This window comes from Bombina bombina, chromosome 1, assembly GCF_027579735.1.
Source record: "Bombina bombina isolate aBomBom1 chromosome 1, aBomBom1.pri, whole genome shotgun sequence".
NCBI lineage: Eukaryota > Metazoa > Chordata > Amphibia > Anura > Bombinatoridae > Bombina > Bombina bombina.
In genome coordinates this window covers 325355933-325383696 of record NC_069499.1, presented here as the reverse complement: position 1 = coordinate 325383696, position 27764 = coordinate 325355933, and the positions used below count along the sequence as shown (strand labels likewise).

Below are 27764 nucleotides of genomic sequence, written 5' to 3'. Positions count from 1 at the left end.
CATTATTATAAGACTCAGATTTAACAAGCAGTGGATGCTGATTTCTATGCTCATCGTTTCTGGCTTGTCAGAAATGTAAGTTAAGAAGCAGCGGTCGTAAGACCGCTGCTCTTTAACTTCTCCACTGCCATCCAATCAGGATGATTGATACCTACTGCTAGCAGCCGATTGGCTGCCGGTGAGCAGGGGGCGGCATTGCACAAGCATTTCACTAGAAATGATTGTGCAATGATAAATGCAGACAGCCTATGCTGTGGGAATTTAGCGATTTTAGAGCGTACATGATTCGCTATAGGAAATCATGTTCGCTCGCCATTTAATAAATTGACCCCAAAGGCTCCTGTCTTCTGTATTTTTAAAGTTTAAAGCTATAGGGCCAAATTACAAGTGGGCGTGCAATTTATTGCTTTTGCTTGAGTACAAACACTGCTGAAAGTGAACTTTTAACACATGTGGTTTATTGCACGTATTACAAGTTGGAAGTAAAATGTTTGCGCTCGAGCGAAACCGGATGCACACTAACTTCAGGACTACCTTATAAAAAAAAACCCCAAGTAACACTTATCGCTGGTGAGCTAACCCAACGCAGCGTTAGACCTACAGCGCTAAACCCGATATAGTAATATATATTGTATATATAAAATACAAAGAACATTTTCTACTATGTATTATTTGATGCTGATGTTATTTGCTGTTGATGCTTATATTTAAAAAAATATCTAGCATAGGTAAAATACTTATCATATTTTCCAACAGAACAATGACTTGCTATGGACAGACTACCACCAGAAGCTGGTTGACCAGGCTCTTCTCACAATGGACACTTATCTTGGACAGTTCCCAGATATCAAGGTACAAAGAACACTTCTTCTTATGAATAAGATACAGGTTTCCATTTGTGAGAGGTGAGGCTGTGCTGTGAAAAAATAAATTACAGATGTTCATGAAATATGGGGTACAGTAACTCTATACTCCAAACTTTAGTACAGGAAGGAAGGCCAAGAAAATGCTAAGAAGATAATACAGAGTAAATGATGTATAAAGTGTATTGAGAGGTATAAAGAAATCATGCTAGTGAGTTTTAATGACCAAGTGCAGGATTTTCAATTCCCATTGGGGAGTCTTGATTGTTTAATGTGAGGGGAGTGAATGGAAGAGGAGTCTGGAAATGTGTATGTTGTGCCAAACTACAAATTCTACTGAGACGATCACGTAATTCAGTGTATCTTCATTTCTTGCTCATTTACATCTTTCTTTTTCAGTCTCGCATTGCTAAGCGAGGACGCAAGCTTGTAGATTATGACAGTGCAAGGCATCATTTTGAATCCCTGCAAAATGCGAAGAAAAAGGATGAAACCAAAATTGCTAAGGTGAGCATGTCTGTGGATGAATTTACCTATCTTTTAATAGTTGATTATTTAAACATTTAAGAAAAAATTAGTAGGTGTCAAAGCAGATATTTTCTGCAATATTCATAATATTATTATTGGTATTGATATAGAAATTCATTTAATAGTTCATTGTGTTTTATTATAAAAAGAATGTATCTGGAACCGTGCATTACCAATATGTTTTTTTAGCACTTACTCCCAGTTGTCCAGAATACAGTGGGACTGTCCCATTTTTTTTTTAACCAAACTGCTTTAAGAGCTGCTCGAGTGGAGACTGCCGTTGACCCAATCAGTAGTGGTAGTCAGTGTCACACGACGCAGCTGTGAGTCTACTGCAGCTGATTGGGTGACTGGTGTTCTGTGGCTACCTAGCAGTTTTTTTAACTATGGATTTAAGCCCTTTTCAGGGGTTAAACACAGAGTTTAAGTGTCTCTGGTGTTAAAATTACATGCTTGCAATTTTTTCCTTATTATGACCCTAAGCATTAAAAGCTTTGAAATCACTGGCTACCTGCTTCCTTGTGTTCTGTGCATATGGGATGCCTTTGGATGCCATACCTAAAGAAAAATGCATATCTGTAATAATGTTTTCTCTATTAAATAGTGCTGCTTCTACATGCATTAACCCCTTAGTGACCAGAGCACTTTTCCATTTTCTGTCCGTTTGGGACCAAGGCTATTTTTACATTTTTGCGGTGTTTGTGTTTAGCTGTAATTTTCTTCTTACTCATTTACTGTACCCACACATATTATATACCGTTTTTCTCGCCATTAAATGGACTTTCTAAAGATATCATTATTTTCATCATATCTTATAATTTACTATAAAAAAAATGATAAAATATGAGGAAAAATGGAAAAAAACACACTTTTTCTAACTTTGACCCCCAAAATCTGTTACATATCTAAAACCACCAAAAAACACCCATGCTAAATAGTTTCTAAATTTTGTCCTGAGTTTAGAAATAACCAATGTTTACATGTTCTTTGCTTTTTTTGCAAGTTATAGGGCCATAAATACAAGTAGCACTTTGCTATTTCCAAACCATTTTTTTCCAAAATTAGCGCTAGTTACATTAGAACACTGATATCTTTCAGGAATACCTGAATATCCCTTGACATTTATATATTTTTTTTTAGTAGACATCCCAAAGTATTGATCTAGGCCAATTTTGGTATATTTCATGCCACCATTTCACCGCCAAATGCGATCAAATACAAAAAATTGTTCACTTTTTCACAAATTTTTTCACAAACTTTAGGTTTCTCACTGAAATTATTTACAAACAACTTGTGCAATTATGGCATAAATGGTTGTAAATTCTTCTCTGGGATCCCCTTTGTTCAGAAATAGCACACATATATGGCTTTGGCGTTGCTTTTTGGTAATTAGAAGGCCGCTAAATGCCACTGCGCACCACAAGTGTATCATGCCCAGCAGTTAAGGGGTTAATTAGGGAGCTTTTAGGGAGCTTGTAGGGTTAATTTTAGCTTTAGTGTAGTGTAGTAGACAACCCCAAGTATTGATCTAGGCACATTTTGGTATATTTCATGCCACCATTTCACCGCCAAATGCGATCAAATTAAAAAAAACGTAAAATTTTTCACAATTTTAGGTTTCTCACTGAAATCATTTACAAACAGCTTGTGCAATTATGGCACAAATGGTTGTAAATGCTTGTCTGGGATCCCCTTTGTTCAGAAATAGCAGACATATATGACTTTGGCGTTGCTTTCTGGTAATTAGAAGGCCACTAAATCCTGTTGCGCCTCACACGTGTATTATGGCTAGCAGTGAAAGGGTTAATTAGGGAGTTTGTAGTGAGCTTGCAGGGTTAATTTTAGCTTTAGTGTAGAGATCAGCCTCCCATCTGACACATCCCACCCCCTGATCCCTCCCAAACAGCTCCCTTCCCTCCCCCACCCCACAATTGTCCCCGCCATCTTAAGTACTGGCAGAAAGTCTGCCAGTACTAAAATAAAAGGGTTTTAAAAAAAAAATGAAATTTTTTTTTAGCATATTTACATATGCTACTGTGTAGGATCCCCCCCTTAGCCCCCAACCTCCCTGATCCCCCCCCAAAACCGCTCTCTAACCCTCCCCTCTGCCTTATTGGGGGCCATCTTGGGTATTGGCAGCTGTCTGCCAGTACCCAGTTTACAATAAAAAGTGTTTTTTTTTTTCTTTGTTTTTTTTTTCTGTAGTGTAGCTTCCCCCCCCCCCCCCACCCCCCACAGACAAACCCCCACCACCTTGCTGATTATTTTCATTTTCGATTTTTTTATCTTTTTTATTGACATAATTTTGGGCAGTGTAGCGGTTCCCACCCGCTCCCTCCCCGTGCACGCGCCCGCCCCCACCCTCCCGTGCACGCGCGCGCGCCCGTGCGCGCCCCCAGCCACCCCCGCCCACGATCCCGCCCCCCTTCACTTCCACAGGGCCATCGATGGCCGCCACCCGCCTCCCGGTCCGGCTCCCACCCACCAACACAGGGAGCAACCGATCTCCGGTGCAGAGAGGGCCACAGAGTGGCTCTCTCTGCACCGGATGGCTTAAAAATGTTATTGCAGGATGCCTCGATATCGAGGCATCACTGCAATAACCGGAAAGCAGCTGGAAGCGAGCAGTATCGCTTCCAGCTGCTTTCCACACTGAGGACGTGCAGGGTACGTTCTCAGGCATTAACTGCCTTTTTTCTCAGGACGTACCCTGCACGTCCTCAGTCGTTAAGGGGTTAAACACTTAGGGCTAGATTACGAACAATCACGACTTACACTAGAATAATTACTGCGACTTCAGAGCTGTGGTTAACTGTTTTGCGAAACATAAAAGTTGCACAAAACACATAAAAAATACATTACAAAGTATAGTTACACGTATAATAACACCATCTAATTACCATCTAATAACAATTATTAAAAAAATATTGCACAAAAAAGTTATAAAGGGTCAAAGATTTGAGATCTCAGGCATTAGAAAAAAAGAAAAAAAAGCCGGCAAAGGGCTTTAACATAGACATACCTACAAATACATGTCTAAATATGTATGATGTGTGTGTATATATATATGTACATATATACACATATAAATACACATGTACAATTATATACAGATATACATATGGATATATATATATATTTATATGTGTGTGTGTATGTATATATGTATGTATGTATGTATGTATGTATGTATGTATATATGTATGTATGTACATATATATATATATATATATATATATATATATATATATATATATATATATATATATGGAAACATGTTAAAGCATAACTATTTACTATAAATATTTCACATTCCTATGTTCTGCACATAGGGGAATACGTTCGATGTATTTGTAAATAGATATTTTTATATATATATATATTTATTTTTTTACCAAAAAACCATCAGATATATCTACAAAAATGTATTTATGAATAAATAGAACATGTTCTATTATGTGCAGAACATTGGACTGTGAAATATTAATATTTTCATTTGGGGTTAGTGCAACTGAGAATATGCAATCATGTTTGTGTGGGAGTGGGGTGTTTTTTCCCACTTTTTTTCTCTATTGACTTCTATGGCGGAACATGTAAACATGCACGTGGTATGCTAACTTCGGATTTTTGCACTCATTGGGTTATGGCTAGAGCGAAAAAAGGTTTGCTTTCAACTCATAATACGAGCGCAACCCGATGAGTGCAAAAAGTCGTACTTCTATTGCAATTAATGTTCAAGCTTGAGCGTTAATTTGTGCTCCACTTGTAATCTGGCCCTTAGTGGCCATTAAAGTCTGCATATTGGCAGTAATCCCCTAGTAAAAAGGAGATATTGCTTAAATGAGAAAAAAAAGTAGATCCATTCTATAACAAAACCCATGTCCCTCCCTTTGATCCATAATATCATATACCCAATACGTGTCTACATATGAAACGGGCAAATGTTGCTAGGTATGTTCGTGTACGGCCTTGTGTTTAACTTCTGAAGTTGACTTGATCTTTGTGTTCATCCCAGGGCATATGATCTAAGCACAGTAATATTATAAATGTAACAGGTAATCATTTTATCAAGGTTTTTATTGACCAAATATAAATATTCTTCCATCATAATGTTTCTATCTATATTTTTTAACTCAGCCCAACTGAGCAAAGTTTAATATATATATATTTTTTTTTACTCTGATGTATCAGCCATTAGGATAAAATTAGCTGTGCTCATTACCAACATGGGTAATTAATTGTGAAGTTGAGTATGTTTTTTAGGTACAGTTGTGTTACTAAAGTGGAGTCTAGAAGCGTTTAATTTCAAAATTTGCAAGTAAATTTAGTGAGCTCCAAAGGAAGATTAACTCTATTAGTTGTACAGAGTTCCCTGCTCTTCAAGAGATACATTTTGCCCATTGACCCTAAGCAATAAATAAGAGGTGTGGGGAAATGAAGGAAATTATGTTTTTCCCCCCAAAAGGAATAAATGCAGCTGTGTAGCATATTTTAGAAGACCTCCCAGTTTTGTATTGTATTGGATCGTTTTATCATGTACATATATTACTGTGTGATCGTAGAACAGAATCTCTGTTTCTCAGACTATATCAGAGATGGTTTAATAACTCTACTTCATAGACAAAGTCTCTAGAGTAAATTTGACCTGTGCAAATAGAAATATAGGAAAACTGACCCAAGACTACTGTCAATATTTATAAACATCTATAGGAATATGTTATATTGAGTGAGTAGTAGAGATTTAGCTACAGCTATAGTGTGAAATGAGCATATTGTTTTATGTTTATTCTTTTAGCTGATTTCCCTGTCCCTCAGAACAAAAGAGCCCCTCCTAACCAATCACAAGCTAAAATTCAGATATAGCACAAACTATATGTGCACATGTGCAGACTGGGGTAGTCTGACCTCTTGTATTCCCTTAAAGGAACACAAAACCCGGTTTTATTTTTCTTTCATGATTCAGATAGAGCATACACTTTTAAGCAACTTTCTAATTTACTCCTATTATACTTTTTTCTTCGTTCTCTTGGTATCTTTATTTGAAAAAGCAGGAATGTAAGCATAAGAGCCAGCCCATTTTTGGTTTAGAACCCTGGATAGTGCTTGCTGATTGGTGGCTACATTTAGCCACCAATAAGCAAACACTACCCAGGTGCTTAACCGAAGATGGGCCAGTTTGTAAGCTTACATTCCTGTTTTCTAAAATAAAGATATCAAGAGAACGAAGAAAATTTTAAATAGGAGTAAAATAGAAAGTTGTTTAAAATGTTCTATCTGAATCATAAAAGAAAAAAATTGGGTTCAGTATCCCTTTAAGGAGGTTTAGCTTGATTCAACTTAGTTACTTTTGCAAAGAATGATTTCCCTATCATGATTGTTGATACAAAACTGATAATCCACATTTTCAAAGCATATGACACTACAGAAGCTTAGGGAGTGAGGAAAAGGTAAACAAAAGCTCACATAAATTGCCTAAAAGTATTAACCCAAGCCTCCCTGGGCAAAAGTGCAATTTTTAAATGTATGTTACAGCCAAAGGACGCAAAATAAATAATGAATGTACATTGCAATATTGTTTCACTTGCAAAAATGAAACGTATGCACACAATTTTTATTTTGTCAGTTAAACATTAGATAACCAATCTTATTTCTTGTGTGAAAGAATTCTCTGATCACATGCATGACAGTTATTAACAATATCTGTTCGTACTTGAATTGTCTTCTCAAACAGGGCAATGACCTGATGTTGAATTTCTGAGCTGAAACTAACTATTCTTGTTGCTCTTTGCAGTTGATTGCTGGTTATGTCTACGCCAATGGTTCAATCTGTGTGGAAACATAATTGCTACTCTCCTGCATGATTCAAGGATAAAATAACAGATTGCACCTCGTTGCCTTGGTGTTTGTTCTCAGCTTGTACTTGTCAATATTAAAAGCTTTCCTTTGTTTCTTTTCTTCTCTTTTTCCTTTACCTATTTGCCTACACATGCAGCCAGTATCCTTGCTTGAGAAGGCTGCCCCTCAGTGGTGCCAGGGGGTAATCCAGGCACATCTAGTAGCACAAACTAATCTGCTTCGAAACCAGGTGATTCCCTGGCTAGGCCTAACCTTGCATGTGCTTGCATGTCAAATCTAACCTAAATTGTTGCAGTGCTCTGTCTTGGCAGCTAAATGTTGGTGCAGCTGGAAAGATCTGAGTCCTAAAACTTTACATTTTGGAAATCTTACTCTGTCTAGTCAGGGGCTCTTATCAAAAAACTATTATAAATGTTATTATGTTAGAAGCAAGTACTTAGGCTTTCATTTTGCTCACAATTTAATTCCCTACATTATAAAATGTATGACTATCTGAACCTGTATAATATCAGTTCAGAATCTAAAGCCACATTTCCTTCTGGAAAACCAAGAGCATTTGTTTGTCAATTATTTTCACTAGTATTGTGTGTCAAATATGTGTTTTTTTGTTTGTTTGTTTTTAATCTCAAGATTAATACATTGCTATTGAGTTCTCTTGTAGCTAGGAAGGTGGTGTTGAGGTATTCTGAGGTCCTGCTAGCAAATTAACATCATCTTCTATTTCATATATATACAGATCACAGAAAAAAATTACTGTTATTCACCTAAAATAGACAGATGTACTTTCCTCACAGCACTATTTCACATTTATGCCAAACTGAATACTGCATGCTTGTGAATTTGATACACTGTTTGGAATGTCACTTAATTGCAGTTTACAAAATAAATTGGGAAGTAAAGCTCCTAGTCTGGTGATCAAATTGCCAAGATTAATAACTTTATTTGACGTTTTCAAATACGTTAATCTTGTGTCCTATTGTTGTTTCATCTTAATGTAATTTTATTTTCAAACTAATTTATAGGCCACTTTTTGAAAAAGCTGAGTGTTATTGAAAAAAAAAAAGTATATATATATATAATAGCAAGTGAAGAGCACTCTCACTTTAAATCCAGCTGCCAGGGTGCAAACAAATAACAATGAACCATGGAACTCAGGAAGGGGATACGGTCCCCGAAATGTTACATTAAAGGCACGTTTTTTCAAAAAGACCAGTGAGTGCAATCCATGGTTCATTGTTTTATATATATATATATATATATATATATATATATATATATATATATATATATATATATAAATGCAGGACAAGCACACTCCAAGGGACTTTTCAAAATCACTTTAATCACACTGATTAAAGTGATTTTGAAAAGTCCCTTGGAGTGCGCTTGTCCTGCATTTCTATCTATTTTGTTTGCTGCACCCAGGGCATAAGGACTTTGGTTATTGGGAGTGCAATTTTCCTGCTTGCTTATATATATATATATATATATATATATATATATATATATATATATATATATATATATATATATATATACAGGGAGTGCAGAATTATTAGGCAAATGAGTATTTTGACCACATCATCCTCTTTATGCATGTTGTCTTACTCCAAGCTGTATAGGCTCGAAAGCCTACTACCAATTAAGCATATTAGGTGATGTGCATCTCTGTAATGAGAAGGGGTGTGGTCTAATGACATCAACACCCTATATCAGGTGTGCATAATTATTAGGCAACTTCCTTTCCTTTGGCAAAATGGGTCAAAAAAAGGACTTGACAGGCTCAGAAAAGTCAAAAATAGTGAGATATCTTGCAGAGGGATGCAGCACTCTTAAAATTGCAAAGCTTCTGAAGCGTGATCATCGAACAATCAAGCGTTTCATTCAAAATAGTCAACAGGGTCGCAAGAAGCGTGTAGAAAAACCGAGGCGCAAAATAACTGCCCATGAACTGAGAAAAGTCAAGTGTGCAGCTGCCAAGATGCCACTTGCCACCAGTTTGTCCATATTTCAGAGCTGCAACATCACTGGAGTGCCCAAAAGCACAAGGTGTGCAATACTCAGAGACATGGCCAAGGTAAGAAAGGCTGAAAGACGACCACCACTGAACAAGACACACAAGCTGATACGTCAAGACTGGGCCAAGAAATATCTCAAGACTGATTTTTCTAAGGTTTTATGGACTGATGAAATGAGAGTGAGTCTTGATGGGCCAGATGGATGGGCCTGTGGCTGGATTGGTAAAGGGCAGAGAGCTCCAGTCCGACTCAGACGCCAGCAAGGTGGAGGAGGTGGAGTACTGGTTTGGGCTGGTATCATCAAAGATGAGCTTGTGGGGCCTTTTCGGGTTGAGGATGGAGTCAAGCTCAACTCCCAGTCCTACTGCCAGTTTCTGGAAGACACCTTCTTCAAGCAGTGGTACAGGAAGAAGTCTGCATCCTTCAAGAAAAACATGATTTTCATGCAGGACAATGCTCCATCACACGCGTCCAAGTACTCCACAGCGTGGCTGGCAAGAAAGGGTATAAAAGAAGAAAATCTAATGACATGGCCTCCTTGTTCACCTGATCTGAACCCCATTGAGAACCTGTGGTCCATCATCAAATGTGAGATTTACAAGGAGGGAAAACAGTACACCTCTCTGAACAGTGTCTGGGAGGCTGTGGTTGCTGCTGCACGCAATGTTGATGGTGAACAGATCAAAACACTGACAGAATCCATGGATGGCAGGCTTTTGAGTGTCCTTGCAAAGAAAGGTGGCTATATTGGTCACTGATTTGTTTTTGTTTTGTTTTTGAATGTCAGAAATGTATATTTGTGAATGTTGAGATGTTATATTGGTTTCACTGGTAAAAATAAATAATTGAAATGGGTATATATTTGTTTTTTGTTAAGTTGCCTAATAATTATGCACAGTAATAGTCACCTGCACACACAGATATCCCCCTAAAATAGCTATAACTAAAAACAAACTAAAAACTACTTCCAAAACTATTCAGCTTTGATATTAATGAGTTTTTTGGGTTCATTGAGAACATGGTTGTTGTTCAATAATAAAATTAATCCTCAAAAATACAACTTGCCTAATAATTCTGCACTCCCTGTATATATATATATATATATATATATATATATATATATATTATATATATATATATATATATATATATTATATATATATATTATATATATTTTTTTCAAGGTGTAGGTTTTCAAATTTATTGTTGTAAGATATATATATATATATATAAGATGTTATTGTACCATTGTTTGGATAGCTGAAAAAGGAGGTTTATATTGCTCCTATAATTTTTCAGCCAAACACTTTATAACCACATACCTGTTAATGTATGCTAAATAATTGTGACATTCCTACAAGGTATTCATGTGTAACCTCATGTCTAGTGCTGTCTTTGGCATTTCATTTGCGGTTCTATTTCATAATTGTAGCATCATATGGTGGAAAGCTCTACAGTTCTATTGCATTGTAAATAAAGATCATGTCTGATTAATTAAATACAGTTCTCTTTAAATTAATTGCTCTTGTACACATAATTACCACAACATTTTAAAATATAGAAGTAGTATCTTAATACAATCTCCCTATGTACATGAGCTAGAGAATCTCATGTATTTAGGCATTTTATGTGTCCTGTGAGACTGTGGATTAAGGAAAATCTGTTTGGGACAACTGTAGCCTTTTCTCCAACATATGGTAAGATACAATTAGCTGGTAATAGATATAGCAACATTTTATGTATTGCAAAAGTGCTTTTATAAACAAATATATTTCATGGTTTATAATTGTTCTGTGTTACCTTAAGGCTGAGGAGGAGCTGGTAAAATCTCAGAAAGTTTTTGAAGAGATGAATATTGATTTACAAGAGGAGTTACCATCATTATGGAATAGGTATGTACAGATTGATAAATCCTTATAGAACTCGTTATGTAGATAATTGTATAGCCCATGTTTTGCTTTTGTTCATTTAAAAGCAGATGATAAAAATGTATAGATGGGATTTTCTGTGGTGTTTAAAGGGACAGTCAAGTCCAAAAAAAAACTTTCATGATTCAAATAGGGCATGTAATTTTAAACAACTTTCCAATTTACTTTTAGCACCAATTATGCTTTGTTTTCTTGGTGTTCTTAGTTGAAAGCTAAACCTAGGAGGTTCATATGCTAATTTATTAGACCTTGAAGGCCGCCTCTGCATTTGACAGTTTTGCACCACTAGAGGGCATAGTTCATGTGTTTCATATAGATAACATTGAGTTCATGCATGTGAATTTACCAAGGAGTAAGCACTGATTGGCTAAAATGCAAGTCTGTCAAAAGTACTCAAATAAGGGGCTGTTTGCAGAGGCTTAGATACAAGATAATCATAGAGGTTAAAAGTATATTAATATAACTGTGTTGGTTATGCAAAACTGGGGAATGGGTAATAAAGGGATTATCTATCTTTTAAAACAACAAAAATTGTGGTGTTGACTGTCCCTTTAAATGTACAAATATGCTTTCTTTTCACATTTTTATTGTTTTTACAATTTTTCACTTAATTAAAATTTTCAAAGGTAAATTATGTTATTAAAAAAATATTTATACAAATTCTTTCTTTAAAAAGTGAAAACCCTTCTGGTTTTGAGGGAAAATAAAGTTTAAATAGGGAATCGTGTTGGGGCACTACAACATGTTTCACAGTTAAAGGGATAGAAATGTTAAAACTGAAATGAATGCATTTCAATTAAAATAGAAACATTTTTACAATATAAGTTGTTAGTGTTTTTTAGTGGCATACGCACATTTATTGTGAGGGCCCATGCACCAGTATTTAAAGACTGCACCTTATCATAGAGTCAGCAGTTGTGTATATGACACAAATTAAGTCTTCACACAATACACTCTACCACCAGCTCTCTGAGTTTGAATATTGATGTACAGACCCATTCAGCATATACCAGTATGCCGCTGAAAAACAGTAATACCTTTTTTTAGAAGCATTTTCGCTAGTGGAAGTATATTTAAAAATCCTTCTATTTATAATTGGATTACCTATGCACATTTCAATTTTGACTTTTCTATCCCTTGAAAGGGATAAGAAGTTAAAATGAAATGCCTATGCAGGGGTTAAAACAAGTGCATTAAATTGTGTAACTGTTTGCATAACATATGAGAGATTTTCTTTTTGCACTTTTGTGCACATTTCAAATGTAATGGTTTAAGCAAATTTATATTGAAAATTAAAAAAAAATGTGATAAAGTTTGTTTTAGTTCAATGCCCTTGGCCAGTATAAAGCATAAGAGTCAAGTGAATTTACAGTTATGTTATGTTATTCTAATGCTATAGACTGAAAAGAATGTTGTGTTGTCCTGCTGGACCTTAAACTGTAATAACCACTTTGTTCTCTGTATAAAACATCTCCCCAATTGATTTTGCAGAGTTGTTTAGACTTAAATTCTCTAGCACTTGTAAAACCTATTGCCTGATATTAGCAAATAACTTAATTACATTGTATGTAGAATGGGATTGTTGCTACAATGTCTTAAGGTTTGCAAGTATAATGTATATATATTAACTGAATGTGACATACAGGAGTTTTAACACACAATGCAACAGTCACCAGTTTGTCACAGAAAGGGTTAACTGACTCTTTCCACCTTAACCAGTTAGTCACAGTGTAGCCACTCCAGGCAAGCCTGTGACAAACATTCTCTCGTCTGTAATAGTCCCAGAAAAACTCCCCTTTAATGCTACCCACACTAAACTATTTCTGCTGCCACCACTTTAAGATTATTATATGGTAAATACTAATGAAAACCCCAACTAACAGATTAAAAATCCCAAAACACAATTTTGCAAAAATCAGTCTAGAAAAACACAATACTGTTATTAATAGTCTTTTTGGTAATGTGGTACAGATATTTGACAAAGTCAAAAACTTAATAAAGGAAATTTATTATGAACAAAAATAGTCACAGTGCATTTATATAAAAAAGAATTAACAAGCACAAATACAGAAAGCAACAGTTTCAAATATAAAAGGAGAAACATAGAAGCTAGTTTAGATCTTAGTCCCAAAGGAGCTTGGCAGGAAAAGATGGTCACTTATGCGGTTGTCCACAGCCTTCCATGTAGAATGACAATATTAATTTGCTGAATTCACTATTAAATAATTCTTTCCTGGGATCAGGTTGCCGATCAGGTCCCTTTCAGAGTTGGCAAAGAAGGTAGCCATCCCTTTTTTATGGCAAGACATAAACCAAATACCAAACCCTGGCTGAAGTTATATGATAAAAGTGTTCTTACTGCTAATCGCTCCAATTTACTACTCCTGCTTTTCCTCCCGGCACTGATCTATACTTTTTTTTCGGTGACATTTTTTCATTTGGCCAATTGATTTTCTTGCCTTTAAGGGCTAGATTTATCAAAGCCCTTCTCCTATAATTACGTCCAAAATAGCTCATACAAACTGATCGTCATATTCATCAAAGCACTCTGCGCCTATAATTGCGCAAATCTGAAAGAAACTTCGCACTCAGCGTGCATTCGCCTAGGCGCACAGGTGCGCTCCCGAGTGCTACAATTTACATTAGTAATAGGCGTAATTTAACAGCACGACCTACAAATACGCCCATTTTCTTATTTATCATGGCTTTGCGTCGATAGGGAACTGCAATTTCGGCTTTAATTGCGTGTTGTATATTTCGCCATGCAGACTGAGGCGAACACCATTATAATACATGCTTTTACATCTTGTGATGCAGTACTTTCTTCTTTTAACTAATTTTTCAAAGGCTCAGTGCCAAGATGAGGCTGTTATTGTCAAAAATTTACGCTTCCACTGGTGCATATGGGTACCAACAGTTATATATATAGATCGATATTTTAAGATATTTATTTTTTGCGATCTTAAATTATCAACATATATAAAAAAACAGCACAGAAACATTATATAATATAAATATAAGCTAAATATTAACTTATAAACACTTTTTTAATAATCAAAACATGGTGGCGTAAATATTTATAGAGATGTACTGTGATAAATAGGGAGTATATGCCGTTTCCGACAGGCAAAATTTATCGTTATTACGCCCAAGCTCACCTGCACAAAGTTACCTCTATTTTTATGATAAATTCATGCGCACATGTGCGCTTCTCCAGAGGCGAGCTGGGGCGCAGTTACAGGCAAAGCACATACAGAGTTCTCCTAGCCTTTGATAAATCTAGCCCTAAGTGGTGGAGTCCGGGATCAGTAGGAAAAAAACACATGCGCAACTGATCCAAGGGACATGCTGTTTAGGGAGTTGGCTGCCTAAAGGCCAAAAAATCAGCTGGATGAAGAAATGCCATCGGAAAAAAAGTGTAGATCAGCGCCGGGAGGTGGAGTGGTAGGAGTAAATCGGAGCGATTAGCCGTAAGAACACCTTTATTTAGAAAAAATTAATTGATGAATGAAAGTGGGTTTGGGTTTATATGGTAGTTACACTGATATATTCAGTTACAATCAAGTTTACCATCACTTTAATGAAATTGCAAAATCTACAACTGTAAATGGACAAAGTGCTAAACTGGCAGCCCCTAAAATGGTGATGCTTTTTAGAAACAAAGACTTTTTTAAATGGAGGAAGAAGACATATTTGGAATATAAATGTTAAATTATATTAAGAAATGAAGTAAGGCTGTCTTGTAAATGTTAAAAGTTTAGCAAGAGATCATACACTAAAATTGCAGGGTGAGAGTGAAACTTTACTAACACAGACATGAAGGGGGTTGTATATCATGTTAAGGGCCAGATTACTAGTGGAGCGCTAAATATTGCTTTTGTGAAAACGTTATTTGCGATTTACTGAGTAATATCAGAGCACGGTAATGTGTGCTGGTATTACAAGTTGACAGCAATGCAAATGATTCCATATGCTCCAATGGGATCGTTGTTCTAAAGCCCTAAGCACAGCGAAGGGGTTAAGTAGTGCAGCGATGGCAGCACTATTAAATATGTACAGTATATGCTTATTTACATATATATATATATATATATATATTTATGTGTTAAATATATATGTATATAAGCATATCCAAATATATTTACTGGGAACATGCCTTTCCCATAGAGCACAATTTAAAGGCACTTTTCAGTGCTGTTTTTTTCCCTAACACCCCACTCCCGCCAACTTTACCCCCAAAATACTGCCTAGTGCAGTTGTTTTATTAACAGTTTACATGACACAATGCTTGATCACCTGCAGCTGTCAAAATATTACAATATGTGTGAAAAACATATTGTTTATTACTTTATTTGCTTAGTTTTGTTTGTTTCATGTTTTTTTGTCACGTATTTCATTGCTGTTTTCAGTATTAAAAAAATATTTTCATAAAAACATCTTAATAGTAGTAATTTAGTAATGTTTTGCAATTATTTAAAAAGAAGAATTTGTTTCAAAAGTGTAAAACTGCATCATGAAAAGAAGGTCTACCTTTTGCTGATATGAAATGTGGTCTTATGGGGATAGCAGCTGATGGCATTTATCTTTTATTTGTAGCCGTGTTGGTTTCTATGTCAACACATTCCAGAGCATAGCTGGGCTGGAAGAAAACTTCCATAAAGAGATGAGCAAGGTAAGATGAAAGATGCGCCTGCTTCTAGGGCACCATATGTTACAGTTTAACACATCAACTGTTTATTTGGGTGATAAATCTATTGACCTCCAGGTTCCCAAATGCTTTTAGTTCATACTAAGGGCTAGATTTATTAAAGCTGAGGCGGACAGGGGCACGTATACGCGCCCCTGTACGTCTCAGCTCACCTGTGGCGGGGCGAAATTACCCGCAGGTATTCGCCATTGCACTCGCGTGCAATCCCACCCCCTGCCCGCGCACAGCCAATCAAGCGCGGGCAGGAGCTGTCAATCTCCTCGGTCTGACTAGACCGAGGAGATTGAATTTCGCCACCTTAGAGGTGGCGAAGAGGTTAGGGATGCAGCGGTCTGGTGATCGCTGCTTGATAAATTACGGCGAGCAAGTTCTTGTGAGAACTTGCAGCCGTATTGATTTAATAAATCTAGCCCTAAGAAGTAGAAAAATGTTCAAAGAAACAATCACCCTTCATTAATTACTCTTTCCATTTTTCTGCAAACAGGTTTTACAAAAGCTATCTGATCTATTACTGATACCTTTGCCCCCAGTTGTATTGTGCTGAATTAAATACCAATTTCTCACCTTTTGCTGTGAAATGAACACAAGAATATTTTTAAAGACATATTATAGAATCCTGTGACTGTTACGCTCTGTATTCGCCTTTCTCCCTTTCTCCTCTTGACTGAGGGGCCGATTATCTAAAGGACAGATTCTATAAGAATGCTCGCCAGTCCTTTTTCCCTGGCGGAATTATATAAAGCCACTTTTTTACCCTGAAAACAGGTGTCTCGCTAAGGGGTGTATACTGCATTTCCATATGAGAAGAAGATACATACATTACAAAACAAAACAAATAATTTAACTATTTATACAAAAATACACTGGAAAACAATTGTTAAGGTGCAGCAAAAATCGTACCAAAATGTTTTAAATTGTATTTTATCAAAAACGATATAAATTACACAGGAATAAATCGCATTTATTATGCACAACCTAAACCATAATTTAAGTACAGTGGAAGTGCAAAAAAACACATAAAAATTTGTATTTATAAGTACAAAATACAAAGCGTAATTGTTGTTTTTTCGTAAAATGGGCTGAACATGGGTGTTTAATGGGCGTGTGTAATTTTCTCTCAAATCCCGCATAATTCTCTAAACATTTCCGCCCTACAGTTCTCACAGTTTTTTCTTGCAAATGAAAAGTTGGCGAGGTTGCAAAACAAAATACTCAAAATACTTAATACCCTAATAGGAAAACACATGCATATGAAAATGTAGGCTAAATTCTAAGATGCTATACACAGAAAGCAGAGTAATGTGATTTATATTGGCTGCAGTATTTCATTTTAAGGTGTACTCCCTGCTCATTGCTAACTTTGCCCTACACATAAAAGTTTCTCTTTCCAGAGAGCTCCATTAATTTCAAGAGGAGACATCTCACCACTCGCAGGGATTGCCCCTTCTTAAAATAATTCCACGGGGGCAGTCACTGCAAACATTTGTGCAAAAAAAACCACGTGATCTGGTGAGGTTTAGATAATTGGCCCCTCAGTCACATTATTGCTGTATCTATTTACTCTATGTAGTCCTTGTTGTGTGTCTGCCATTCTAGACCCTGTTTAATTATTAACCTCATCTCAGTACCCCCTTTTCTAACTTTTCATACTGTGGTCTTTAATTTACCCCCATAAAAATCAGCAGAAAAAAAACCCTGTGACTTACCAGACATTTTTTTGGGGGTATTTTGGTGGTACAAGGGACTATTTTAGAAAAACTTCACTTTATTAGTCTGCGCTATCAGATTTGCTATTTATATTGGGATCTTTAGAATCAAAATTTGATGAATGGGGTTTTTCTCTTTAAACATTAAGGAATTGTATGACCATTTAGGTGCAAGAGTTATACACTTGAACAGTGACTATGAGGCCTATTTATCAAATGTCTGTCGGACCTGATCCGACAGTGCGGATCAGGTCTGACAGACATCGCTGAATGCTGAGAGCAATACGCTCTCCGTATTCAACATTGCACCAGCTGGTGCAACGCCGCCCCCTGCAGACTCGCGGCCAATCGGCCGCCAGCAGGGGGTGTTAATCAACCCGATTGTACTCGATCGGGTTGATTTGTGGTGATGTCTGTCCTTCTGCTCAGAGCATGCAGACAGGTTATGGAGTAGAGGTCTTTAGAAACTGCTGCAGGCTCGCCAGAAACACGGGGTCTCAAGCTCCATTTGGAGGTCTTTAGAAACTGCTGCAGGCTCGCCAGAAACACGGGGTCTCAAGCTCCATTCGGAGCTTGATAGATAGGCCCCTATGTCTTGATCATAACAAAAAGAAAACACAAACAATCAAAACATACATGTTCAAAATTAATATACAAAGATGGATCTTAGAGATGATGTATCTAGGGATAAAGTAGTATATATAGAGGCTAATCACTGTGAGTAATGTGCTTTTCCAGAGCCTACATAATTTCTTTGCATTTGATAAGATACATTTTCTCTTGTTGTAGTTACATAAATTACAATCTGATTGCAAGCCAATGGGAGACACCCAGATAACTTCATAGTAAACCTATGGCACTCGCATGTTGGGTGCTGCCCTGAAAGTTTTGTTTAGCTGGATGTGGGTTTTCTATTTGCTTATTTTGCAACACTCACAAAAAAGAGAACCTTGTTGAAGGGTTCCATTGTTTAGTAGTTGTCAATCAGTTAACTACACATTTATTTATCCTTTTTCTCTATTACTGACATGTTGCTTTGGGCTAGATTCACAAACCACGGAGATAGCCAAGATGATCTGCTCACTAGTCGAACATAATCCCTCTTAAATGTATTTTTGGATAGACCTAATTGACAAAAAATGAAATAACAGCTGCAAACTGTCCCAGTTATCTCCTAGCTCCAACTGATGACCTAGGTTCAATTCAGTCCTGGCCACAAGTGATGTGTTTGACTGCAAGCGATGAGCTAGATTCAATTCCTGCCTGCCACAAGTGATGGGCCCAGCTGCAAATGATAATCTAGGCCCAGTTCTGGCCTGGCCACAAGTGATGAGCTGGGTCTCATAAAGATTAGCGCTGACTGTCATTTCTCTGGATTTGTTAGCCTACCTTTTAATGCTTATTTTCTGTCTGTTTTAAAAACTCACTGGATTGACTTCCATAGAGGACTGCACAATAATATTGTGTTTTTTTGTTACAAACTGCTGATGAGAAGTAATGGCAAATTGTTTCTCAGATGTCATTAGTTATGGAATATATGACAACATATTTCATATGGTTGTTAATATAGGGAATTACCCACTGAAAAAAATACATACATTTTGTAAAAACACACGCTCCGCTCTTTTTTTATTCTCATAGGAAATTTTCACCCTCCTGTATTTGGAATTCTTTTTTTACAGCTGCATCAAAATCTCAATGATGTAATGGTGAATCTGGAAAAACATCAGGGAAAGACGTCAAGCAATACTTACACTGTGAAAGCTCAGCCAAGGTTAGTGTGAGTGCTTGTTGGAGTGTTTTATGTTGCAGAACTCATCAGGATAAAAATTACAGGGAAATGATGTATTCACTTTAAAACATTACTGGATTTGCATTGCACAGATGTCAAATATATATAGTATGTATCTACTTGCAGCAGATTTGAAAATAAATAAATGCAAGTTTATGTCTTTATCCTACTGCAGTCTGCAATTGATTTAATAAAAGATACAATAAACCAGAGCTTTATCTCATTTAGGCACACCATCATTTTAGGCTTGACCATTGCTGGATAAAGATGTAACTTTTCATTTAATTTTGTATATATATATATAGTATTAAACACAAATATGTCTTTCTTTCAGGATAATTGCAAAGGTGTCTATTGTCTCCAGCATGAATTGCTTAGAACAGTGATCGAAAATTCAGTTACATTTTTTTAAAATTAGGAATGAAAAATATTAATAGGAATAATATACTGTTGGCTATGTGGAATAACATTGCACTGGAAAGGACAGAAATGCTTAAAGGGACAGTCAAGTCCAAAATAAACTTTCATGATTCAAATAGGGCATGTAATTTTAAACAACTTTCCATTTTACTTTTATCCCCAATTTTGCTTTGTTCTCTTGATATTCTTAGTTGAAAGTTAAACCTAGAAGATTAATTTGCTAATTCCTTAGACCTTGATGGATGCCTCTAATCTGAATGCATTTTGACATTTTTTCACCACTAGAGGGCGTTAGTTCATGTGTTTCATATAGATAATATTGAGATCATGCATGTGAAGTTACCTAGGAGTGAGCACTGATTGACTAAAATGCAAGTCTGTCAAATGAACTGAAATAAGGGGGCAGTTTTCAGAAGCTTAGCTACAAGGTAATCACAGAGGAAAAATGTGTATTATTATAACTGTGTTGGTTATGCAAAACTGGGGAATGGGTAATATAGGGGTTATCTATCTTTTTAAACAACAACATTTCTGGTGTTGACTGTCCCTTTAGAAAGGGATGAATCAACATAAGGTGAATTCAGCTAGAGCTGACAGGATATTAGATTAGGCTATTATCTCACATTTCATCATATCTCTATCAGATAGACTGTTCTCTCTCTCTCTCTCTCTCTCTCTCTCTCTCTCTCTCTCTCTCTCTCTCTCTATATATATATATATATATATATATATATCTATATATATATCCTCTCTGCTGGTGCAATTATCAAAATTAGAATTAATGAGACTCCTAAAAAATTATATACATTGACATTATTAACCATAATGTTATGTTTTTTATATTATTTGGTTAGATACAGGTATGTATGGTTTGGAGATCATTTTGATAAAATATAATGTTGTAGGAAAACATCCGTAGCCTACACAATTAATCATTTATATGTGCATGCTATGTGGGTATCTCCCCTTTCTCCCCCTCAAAGGCATATATATTAATTGTGCAGCATTATATCCCAATATGTATCTATTGCGCTAAGAATCTGAAACAAATACATTGTCATGGCTAGCCCTGTGTATATAAAATATTCACGCCCTGACTTCAAAATAAAATTTATTTTTTCTCTCCTTTACAGCAGGGCCACCCATTATTATGGAGGGCCAAACTCTAATGGAATGCTTAGCCTGCTGCCACATTAATTATTTTCATCTTTAAGCTAAAGCCAAAAAGTCAAGTTTAAAATGAGAGATCATATTCAAATGTTTAGTTAAAAACTACTTAGGGAATTAGTAACTATTAATTAAATTATTTTAACTGAATATAATGCTCAAATTTACATAGTTTGATACATTCATAATTATTTGAAATGGCTTTTTTAGTAAAATATTATTGGTGTCTTTTTTTTTTTTTGCTTAGTGGTTTTAAGGGCCACGCAAAAAAACATTCGACTAGATTATGAGCGGCTCGGTGCTAACTTGCAAGTTATTTCCACCGCTCACCTCCCTATAGCGCTGCTATTACAGGTGTGCAAAAACCCAGCGTTAGCAGGCAATATGGCAGTGTTGAGCTCCATTGAGCTCCATACGGCACCCAAATACCAGCGCTGCTTTGAGCTGGTTTTACGTGCTCGTGCATGATTTCCCCATAGACATCAATGGGGAGAGCCAGCTAAAAAAAAGCCTAACACCTGCAATAAAGGAGTGTAAATCTCCGTAACGCAGCCCCATTGATTCCTATGTGGAAAGAAAATTGATTTTTACACCTAACATAAACCCGGAGTCTAAACACCCCTAATCTGCCGCCCCCAACATCGCCGACACCTACATTATACTTATTAACCCCTAATCTGCCACCCCCACCACCTCCGCCACCTGCATTAGTTATTAACCCCTAATCTGCCGCCCCCAACATCGCCGACACCTACATTATACTTATTAACCCCTAATCTGCCACCCCCACCACCTCCGCCACCTGCATTAGTTATTAACCCCTAATCTGCCGCCCCCAACGTCGCCGTCACTATACTAAAGTTATTAACCCCTAAACCTAACCCTAAGTCTAACCCTAACGTAACCCAAACACCACTAACTTTAACATAATTAAAATAAATATAAATAAAAATGACAATTAATACCTAAATAATTCCTATTTAAAACTAAATACTTACCTGTAAAATAAACCCTAAGCTAGCTACAATATAACTAATAGTTACATTGTAGCTATCTTAGGTTTTATTTTTATTTCACAGCTAAGTTTGTATTTATTTTAACTAGGTAGACTAGTTAGTAAATAGTTATTAACTATTTACTAACTACCTAGTTAAGATAAATACAAATTTAAATGTAAAATAAAACCTAACCTGTCTTACACTAACACCTAACATTACACTACAATCAAATCAATTACATTAATTAAATACAATTAACTAAATTACAAAAAATAGTAAACACTAAATTACACAAAATAAAAAAGAAATGATCAAATATTTAAACTAATTACACCTAATCTAATAGCCCTATCAAAATAAAAAAAAACCCCTAGCCTAAACTAAACTGCCAATAGCCCTTGAAAGGACCTTTTGCGGGGCATTGCCCTAAAGAAATAAAAAAAAATACAAACAACCCCCAACAGTAAAACCCACCACCCACACCACCAACCCCCCCAAATAAATTCCTATCTAAAAAAAAACCTAAGCTCCCCATTACCCTGAAAAGGGCATTTGGATGTGCATTGCCCTTTAAAGGGCATTTAGCTCTTTTCCATTGCCCAAAGTCCCTAATCTAAAAATAAAGCCCACCCAATAAACCCTTAAAAAACACTAACCCCTGAAGATCCACTTACAGTTTTTGAAGACCGGACATCCATCCTCATCAAGCTGGGAGAAGTCTTCATCCAAGCAGGCAGAAGTCCTCAATGAAGCCGGGAGAAGTCTTCATCCAAGCGGCAAGAAGTGGTCCTCCAGGCGGGCAGAAGTCTTCATCCAGACAGCATCTTCTATCTTCATCCTTCCAACGCGGAGCGGCTCCATTTTCAAGACATCCAGCGCGGAGCATCCTCTTCTTCCGACGGCTACTGAAGAATGAAGGTTCCTTTAAGGGATGTCATCCAAGATGGTGTCCCTTGAATTCCAATTCGCTGATAGAATTCTATCAGCCAATCAGAATTAAAGTTGAAAAAATTCTATTGGCTGATGCAGTAGAATGTGAGCTCAATTCTATTGGCTGATTGGATCAGCCAATAGGATTGAAGATCAATCCTATTGGCTGATCCAATCAGCCAATAGGATTTTTTCAACTTTAATTCCGATTGGCTGATAGAATTCTATCAGCCAATCGGAATTCAAGGGATGCTATCTTGGATGATGTCCCTTAAAAGAACCTTCATTCTTCAGTAGCCGTCGAAAGAAGAGGATGCTCCGCGCCAGATGTCTTGAAGATGGAGCTGCTCCATGTCGGAAGGATGAAGATAGAAGATGCCATCTGGATGAAGACTTCTGCCCACCTGGAGGACCACTTCTTGCCGCTTGGATGAAGACTTCTCCCGGCTTCGTTGAGGACTTCTGCCCGCTTGGATGAAGACTTCTCCCGGCTTTGTTGAGGATGGATGTCTGGTCTTCAAAAACTGTATAAGTGGATCTTCAGGGGTTAGTGTTAGTTTTTTTTAAGGGTTTATTGGATGGGTTTTATTTTTAGCTTTGGGTTTGGGCTGAAAAAGAGCTAAACGCCCTTTTAAGGGCAATGCCTATCCAAATGCCCTTTTCAGGGCAATGGGGAGCTTAGTTTTTTTAGATAGGATTTTATTTGGGGGGTTTGGTTGTGTGGGTGGTGGGTTTTACTGTTGGGAGGTTGTTTGTATTTTTTCTTTACAGGTAAAAGAGCTGATTTCTTTGGGGCAATGCCCACAAAAGGCCCTTTGAAGGGCTATTGGCAGTTTAGTTTAGGCTAGGTTTTTTTTTTTATTTGCGGGGGCTTTTTTATTTTGATAGGGCTATTAGATTAGGTGTAATTAGTTTAAATATTTGATAATTTCTTTTTTATTTTGTGTAATTTAGTGTTTTTTTTTTTTTTTGTAATTTAGTTAATTGTATTTAATAATGTAATTGATTTAATTGTAGTGTAAGGTTAGGTTTATTTTACAGGTAAGTTTGTATTTATTTTAACTAGGTAGTTAGTAAATAGTTAATAACTATTTACTAACTAGTCTACCTAGTTAAATAAATACAAACTTACCTGTGAAATAAAATTAAAACCTACGCTAGATACAATGTAACTATTAGTTATATTGTAGCTAGCTTAGGTTTTATTTTATAGGTAAGTATTTAGTTTTAAATAGGAATTATTTAGGTATTGTAATTTTTATTTAGATTTATTTTAATTATGTTAAAGTTAGTGGGTGTTAGGGCTAGACTTAGGTTTAGGGGTTAATAACTTTAGTATAGTGGCGGCGATTTTGGGGGCAGCAGATTAGGTGTTAATAACAGTAATGTAGGTTACGGCGATGTTAGGGACAGCAGTTTAGGGGTTAATATTTAACTAGTGTTTGCAATGCAGGAGTACGGCGTTTTAGGGGTTAATATGTTTATTATAGTGGCGGTGATGTTGGGAGCGGCAGATTAGAGGTTAATAATTTTATTTTAGTGTTTGCGATGCGGGAGTGCCTCGGTTTAGGGGTTAATAGGTAGTTTATGGGTGTTAGTGTACTTTTTAGCACTTAAGTTATGAGTTTTATGTTACGGCTTTGTAACATAAAAGCCATAACTACTGACTTTCAGTTTACGGTACGGATCTTGTAGTTATGGGCTGTACAGCTCACTTTTTGGCCGGACAGGCAAACTCGTAATACAGGCGCTATGGAAGTAACATTGAAAAAGGACTTTTTGAAATCTGCTGTAGTTACGTTGTGTTACGGCCAAAAAAGTGTGCGGTACAGATATACCTGCAAAACTCGTAATACCAGCGGTAGTGAAAAAGCATCGTTATGAACTTTTTTCACTCATATTGCAAAACTCGTAATCTAGCCGATTATTTGGAAGGCTGATCCTGCTTTAAAGCATAAATTCAGAAAGAGCTATTTATAGTGGTCGGAATGACAGGACTTTCCCTTAAAACAAGGTTTGACCATCCAAAGGACTGGCAACTGGGAGGCATATTTTTCTATAAGTGTATATTTTAAGCCGTTGCATTTTATTCTGCATGTAGGAAATTCTAGGGTGAAACATGATGCTGCTTTATATTCTTGCCAAGATTATATTTAGCTATTAATGTACATCTCCTGACTGGCCGATCTGAGAAGCTGTCAATCTGTCATACCTCATCCAATGCAAAAAAAAAATATTTTACCATATCAACATTTGTCGGAGCTTTTTCTAGGAAAAAAATGAATATGAATGAATATATATATATATATATATATATATATATATATATATATATATATATATAATATTATTATTATTTATATTTTTTTTTCAGGAATAACAATTTTATTTAAACTTTGTGCATAATATGTAGAGGTCAATAAATAAGTATTTTAAATGGCTCCAAATCAAGGCTGCATTACTGTTTCTTATTTATTGGACTTTATCAAGAATGTGATTTCTTATTAATGATCAGAATTTGCACCCTACCAATTCCAACAGAAAGAAAACTAATTTGTTCTCCAGACTGCGGCTAAAGAGGAGCAGGTAGTGTTAAAAAGCGCATCATGTGAAGGGTGTTGAGTGCATAAATAATATTAAGTTTAGCCAATGAAGTTATTTCTTCTTTTTTGTTTGAGTGAAGCATGAGCATCATAACTTAATGTGTATCACCTTATTTTATTTATTTAAACCAGAACAGTGGATGGTACATTTAATTGCTAACACAGTCTATCTTTTCTCAAGAGAAACTAACCGTTTTCGATAGCTAACATATTTATGTTTTCTGTTTTCTCAACAAATCTGTCCCCAACCTAATCAGTGTTTACCATCAACTAACTTTGCAGGGATATCTACTTAAAATTATTTTGTGTCTATAGAAGCATTGAGTCCTTTCTTGGAATGAAGAATTTGTTGCATGACAGAGTGTTATCTAGGTTCTTCCAATGCGATTACTATTTATGTTGTATTGTTTGTTTATGCTTTATTTTTTGGGAATAAAATGCCAAATGAATGCAGTGTCTGGCTTAGATTTTTCAATAAGCGACTGAACAAGTGGTCCTGTTTGTCTCCTTGGTAGCAGGATTCTGTATCAAGGAAAATATTACCAGTCCTCTTCTTTTACGTCCATGCGTGTTAGGAGGCAGACAGGTGTACACTGGGAAAATATGACACGCATTATCAGTTTGCTTACCATACTGTTACATGTGTAGCTAAGACACAAAATGTTAAAGAAAAACAACTCCAATACATTTTGTAGCGCTTCAAAATGCTTTCAAATGCAACCTGCAAGTTTAGAATTTCTTTAGACATAGAAAGTTAGAAACGTATACACTAGAGTACAAACAAAGCATACATTAGAAAACTAGTTATACTGATTTAATAAACCATTCAACAAACGTCTGTAAGAATATAGAGCAAACAAAAACTATTTTTTTTTAAAATAAATTCAAGTGGAAAGGTATCTGTGTCTTGCAAAGATATCACTGCAGCAAAGTTAAATGGGCAATTTCATTTCAGTGACAATATTGCATCCTAGATTGTGTTACACTTAGGGGCCGTTAGTTACAACTTGCTGCCTGTATTTTTCTGGGAACATTTTTGAGCTACAGTGTTTGGCGGACAAACTGCAATAAACTATTTGTCGCTACCTGTTAGTCTAATAAATTCATACAATGTATCTGTACACAAAAAACAAACATAACTTATGTATCTTTTGTATATGATTAGCTGATATGTAGAGTAAATGCATTCTAATATAAATGGATATAATGTCTGGCATCATTCAGATTTGTTTTCACAGCAGATGACTCTATAAATATTTATTAAAACATTTAATTTTAACTCAGTTAAAGTGGGCCAAACCAATGAGTTTAAAAATAATAAATGTACAAATAAATGTAATAAAATAAATGTACAGTTCATTAGCCCTTGTAGAAAAAAATGTGTATGGGTTAAACACAAATAGGATAAATGGAAAATAACCATAGTGTAAATACATTTTGTGCTAAGGGGTAGGGGCACAGGTCATGCATATTTGATATAAAATCTTAAATTACTGCACACAATAGCCTATGGTTTGACTGTAGGTAGACAGAAGATAATTTTTGCAACAAAACTCATTGTTTGGAAATGATTATAAAGTATTGTAAATGTGACTACATTTATATACCACTTCCAAGACACTAACGGTAACTCAAGGTTTTAAACTGCTGAACTAATAATTGACAGTGTTTTTTTTGTCTTTGTGAGTGTGGTGACAGAACACCAATGATACACATTTTATAACCATTAAATAACAGGGCATACAACTGCCTATATGCACAAAGCCCATGCCTATGGAGGCAGTAGGTATGGTGTTGGCAAATTTTGCAGTATGGCATACCAGTATTAATTTTGTTCTATTAATGTGATTGGCTAGTAGAATGTCACCAAGTCACTTCACTGCTGTCACCCTGGTGGTGTAGTGGGCGGTATTTCTGCTGGTCAGGGTTGCCGTAAATGGCATCACATGCAACATAGTACATGAAGGGACCATGTACTTCTCTCTTGGCCACTAGGGTTGGAGAGTCATAGGGAGGTGGTGAGTACATGTTTTGAGCTTTAATATTGCCCAGTATTTGCAAAGCAAACGATTGATACTGTTCTACATGCAGTTGCCCTGAATATAGATCTGACAAGAAGTTGTGCATATGGCGATTCCTAAGACACTGCTGTGTATATGGCTGACAAGGTCTAAAAAACTGCTGTGTATATGGCTGACATGGCCTAAAAAAACCTACTGTGTACATGGCTGCCAGGGGATTACACAC

The 27764-nt window shown here is 36.1% G+C and overlaps 1 protein-coding gene across 7 annotated transcripts in view; it reads left to right on the top strand.

The window, feature by feature from the left end:
* BIN1 (bridging integrator 1) overlaps window positions 1-27764 on the top strand; it is a 189838-nt gene that overhangs the window by 96603 nt on the left and 65471 nt on the right. For 5 of the 7 annotated variants that reach the window (XM_053698092.1, XM_053698096.1, XM_053698095.1 and 2 more), the window contains exons 5-10: window positions 757-852; window positions 1263-1370; window positions 11072-11157; window positions 15790-15865; window positions 19290-19381; window positions 25456-25500. In XM_053698092.1, coding sequence (XP_053554067.1) covers window positions 757-852; window positions 1263-1370; window positions 11072-11157; window positions 15790-15865; window positions 19290-19381; window positions 25456-25500 — 503 coding nt within the window. The remainder of the gene's footprint in view (window positions 1-756; window positions 853-1262; window positions 1371-11071; window positions 11158-15789; window positions 15866-19289; window positions 19382-25455; window positions 25501-27764) is intronic. The other 2 variants (XM_053698094.1, XM_053698098.1) reach the window with 1 other exon arrangement.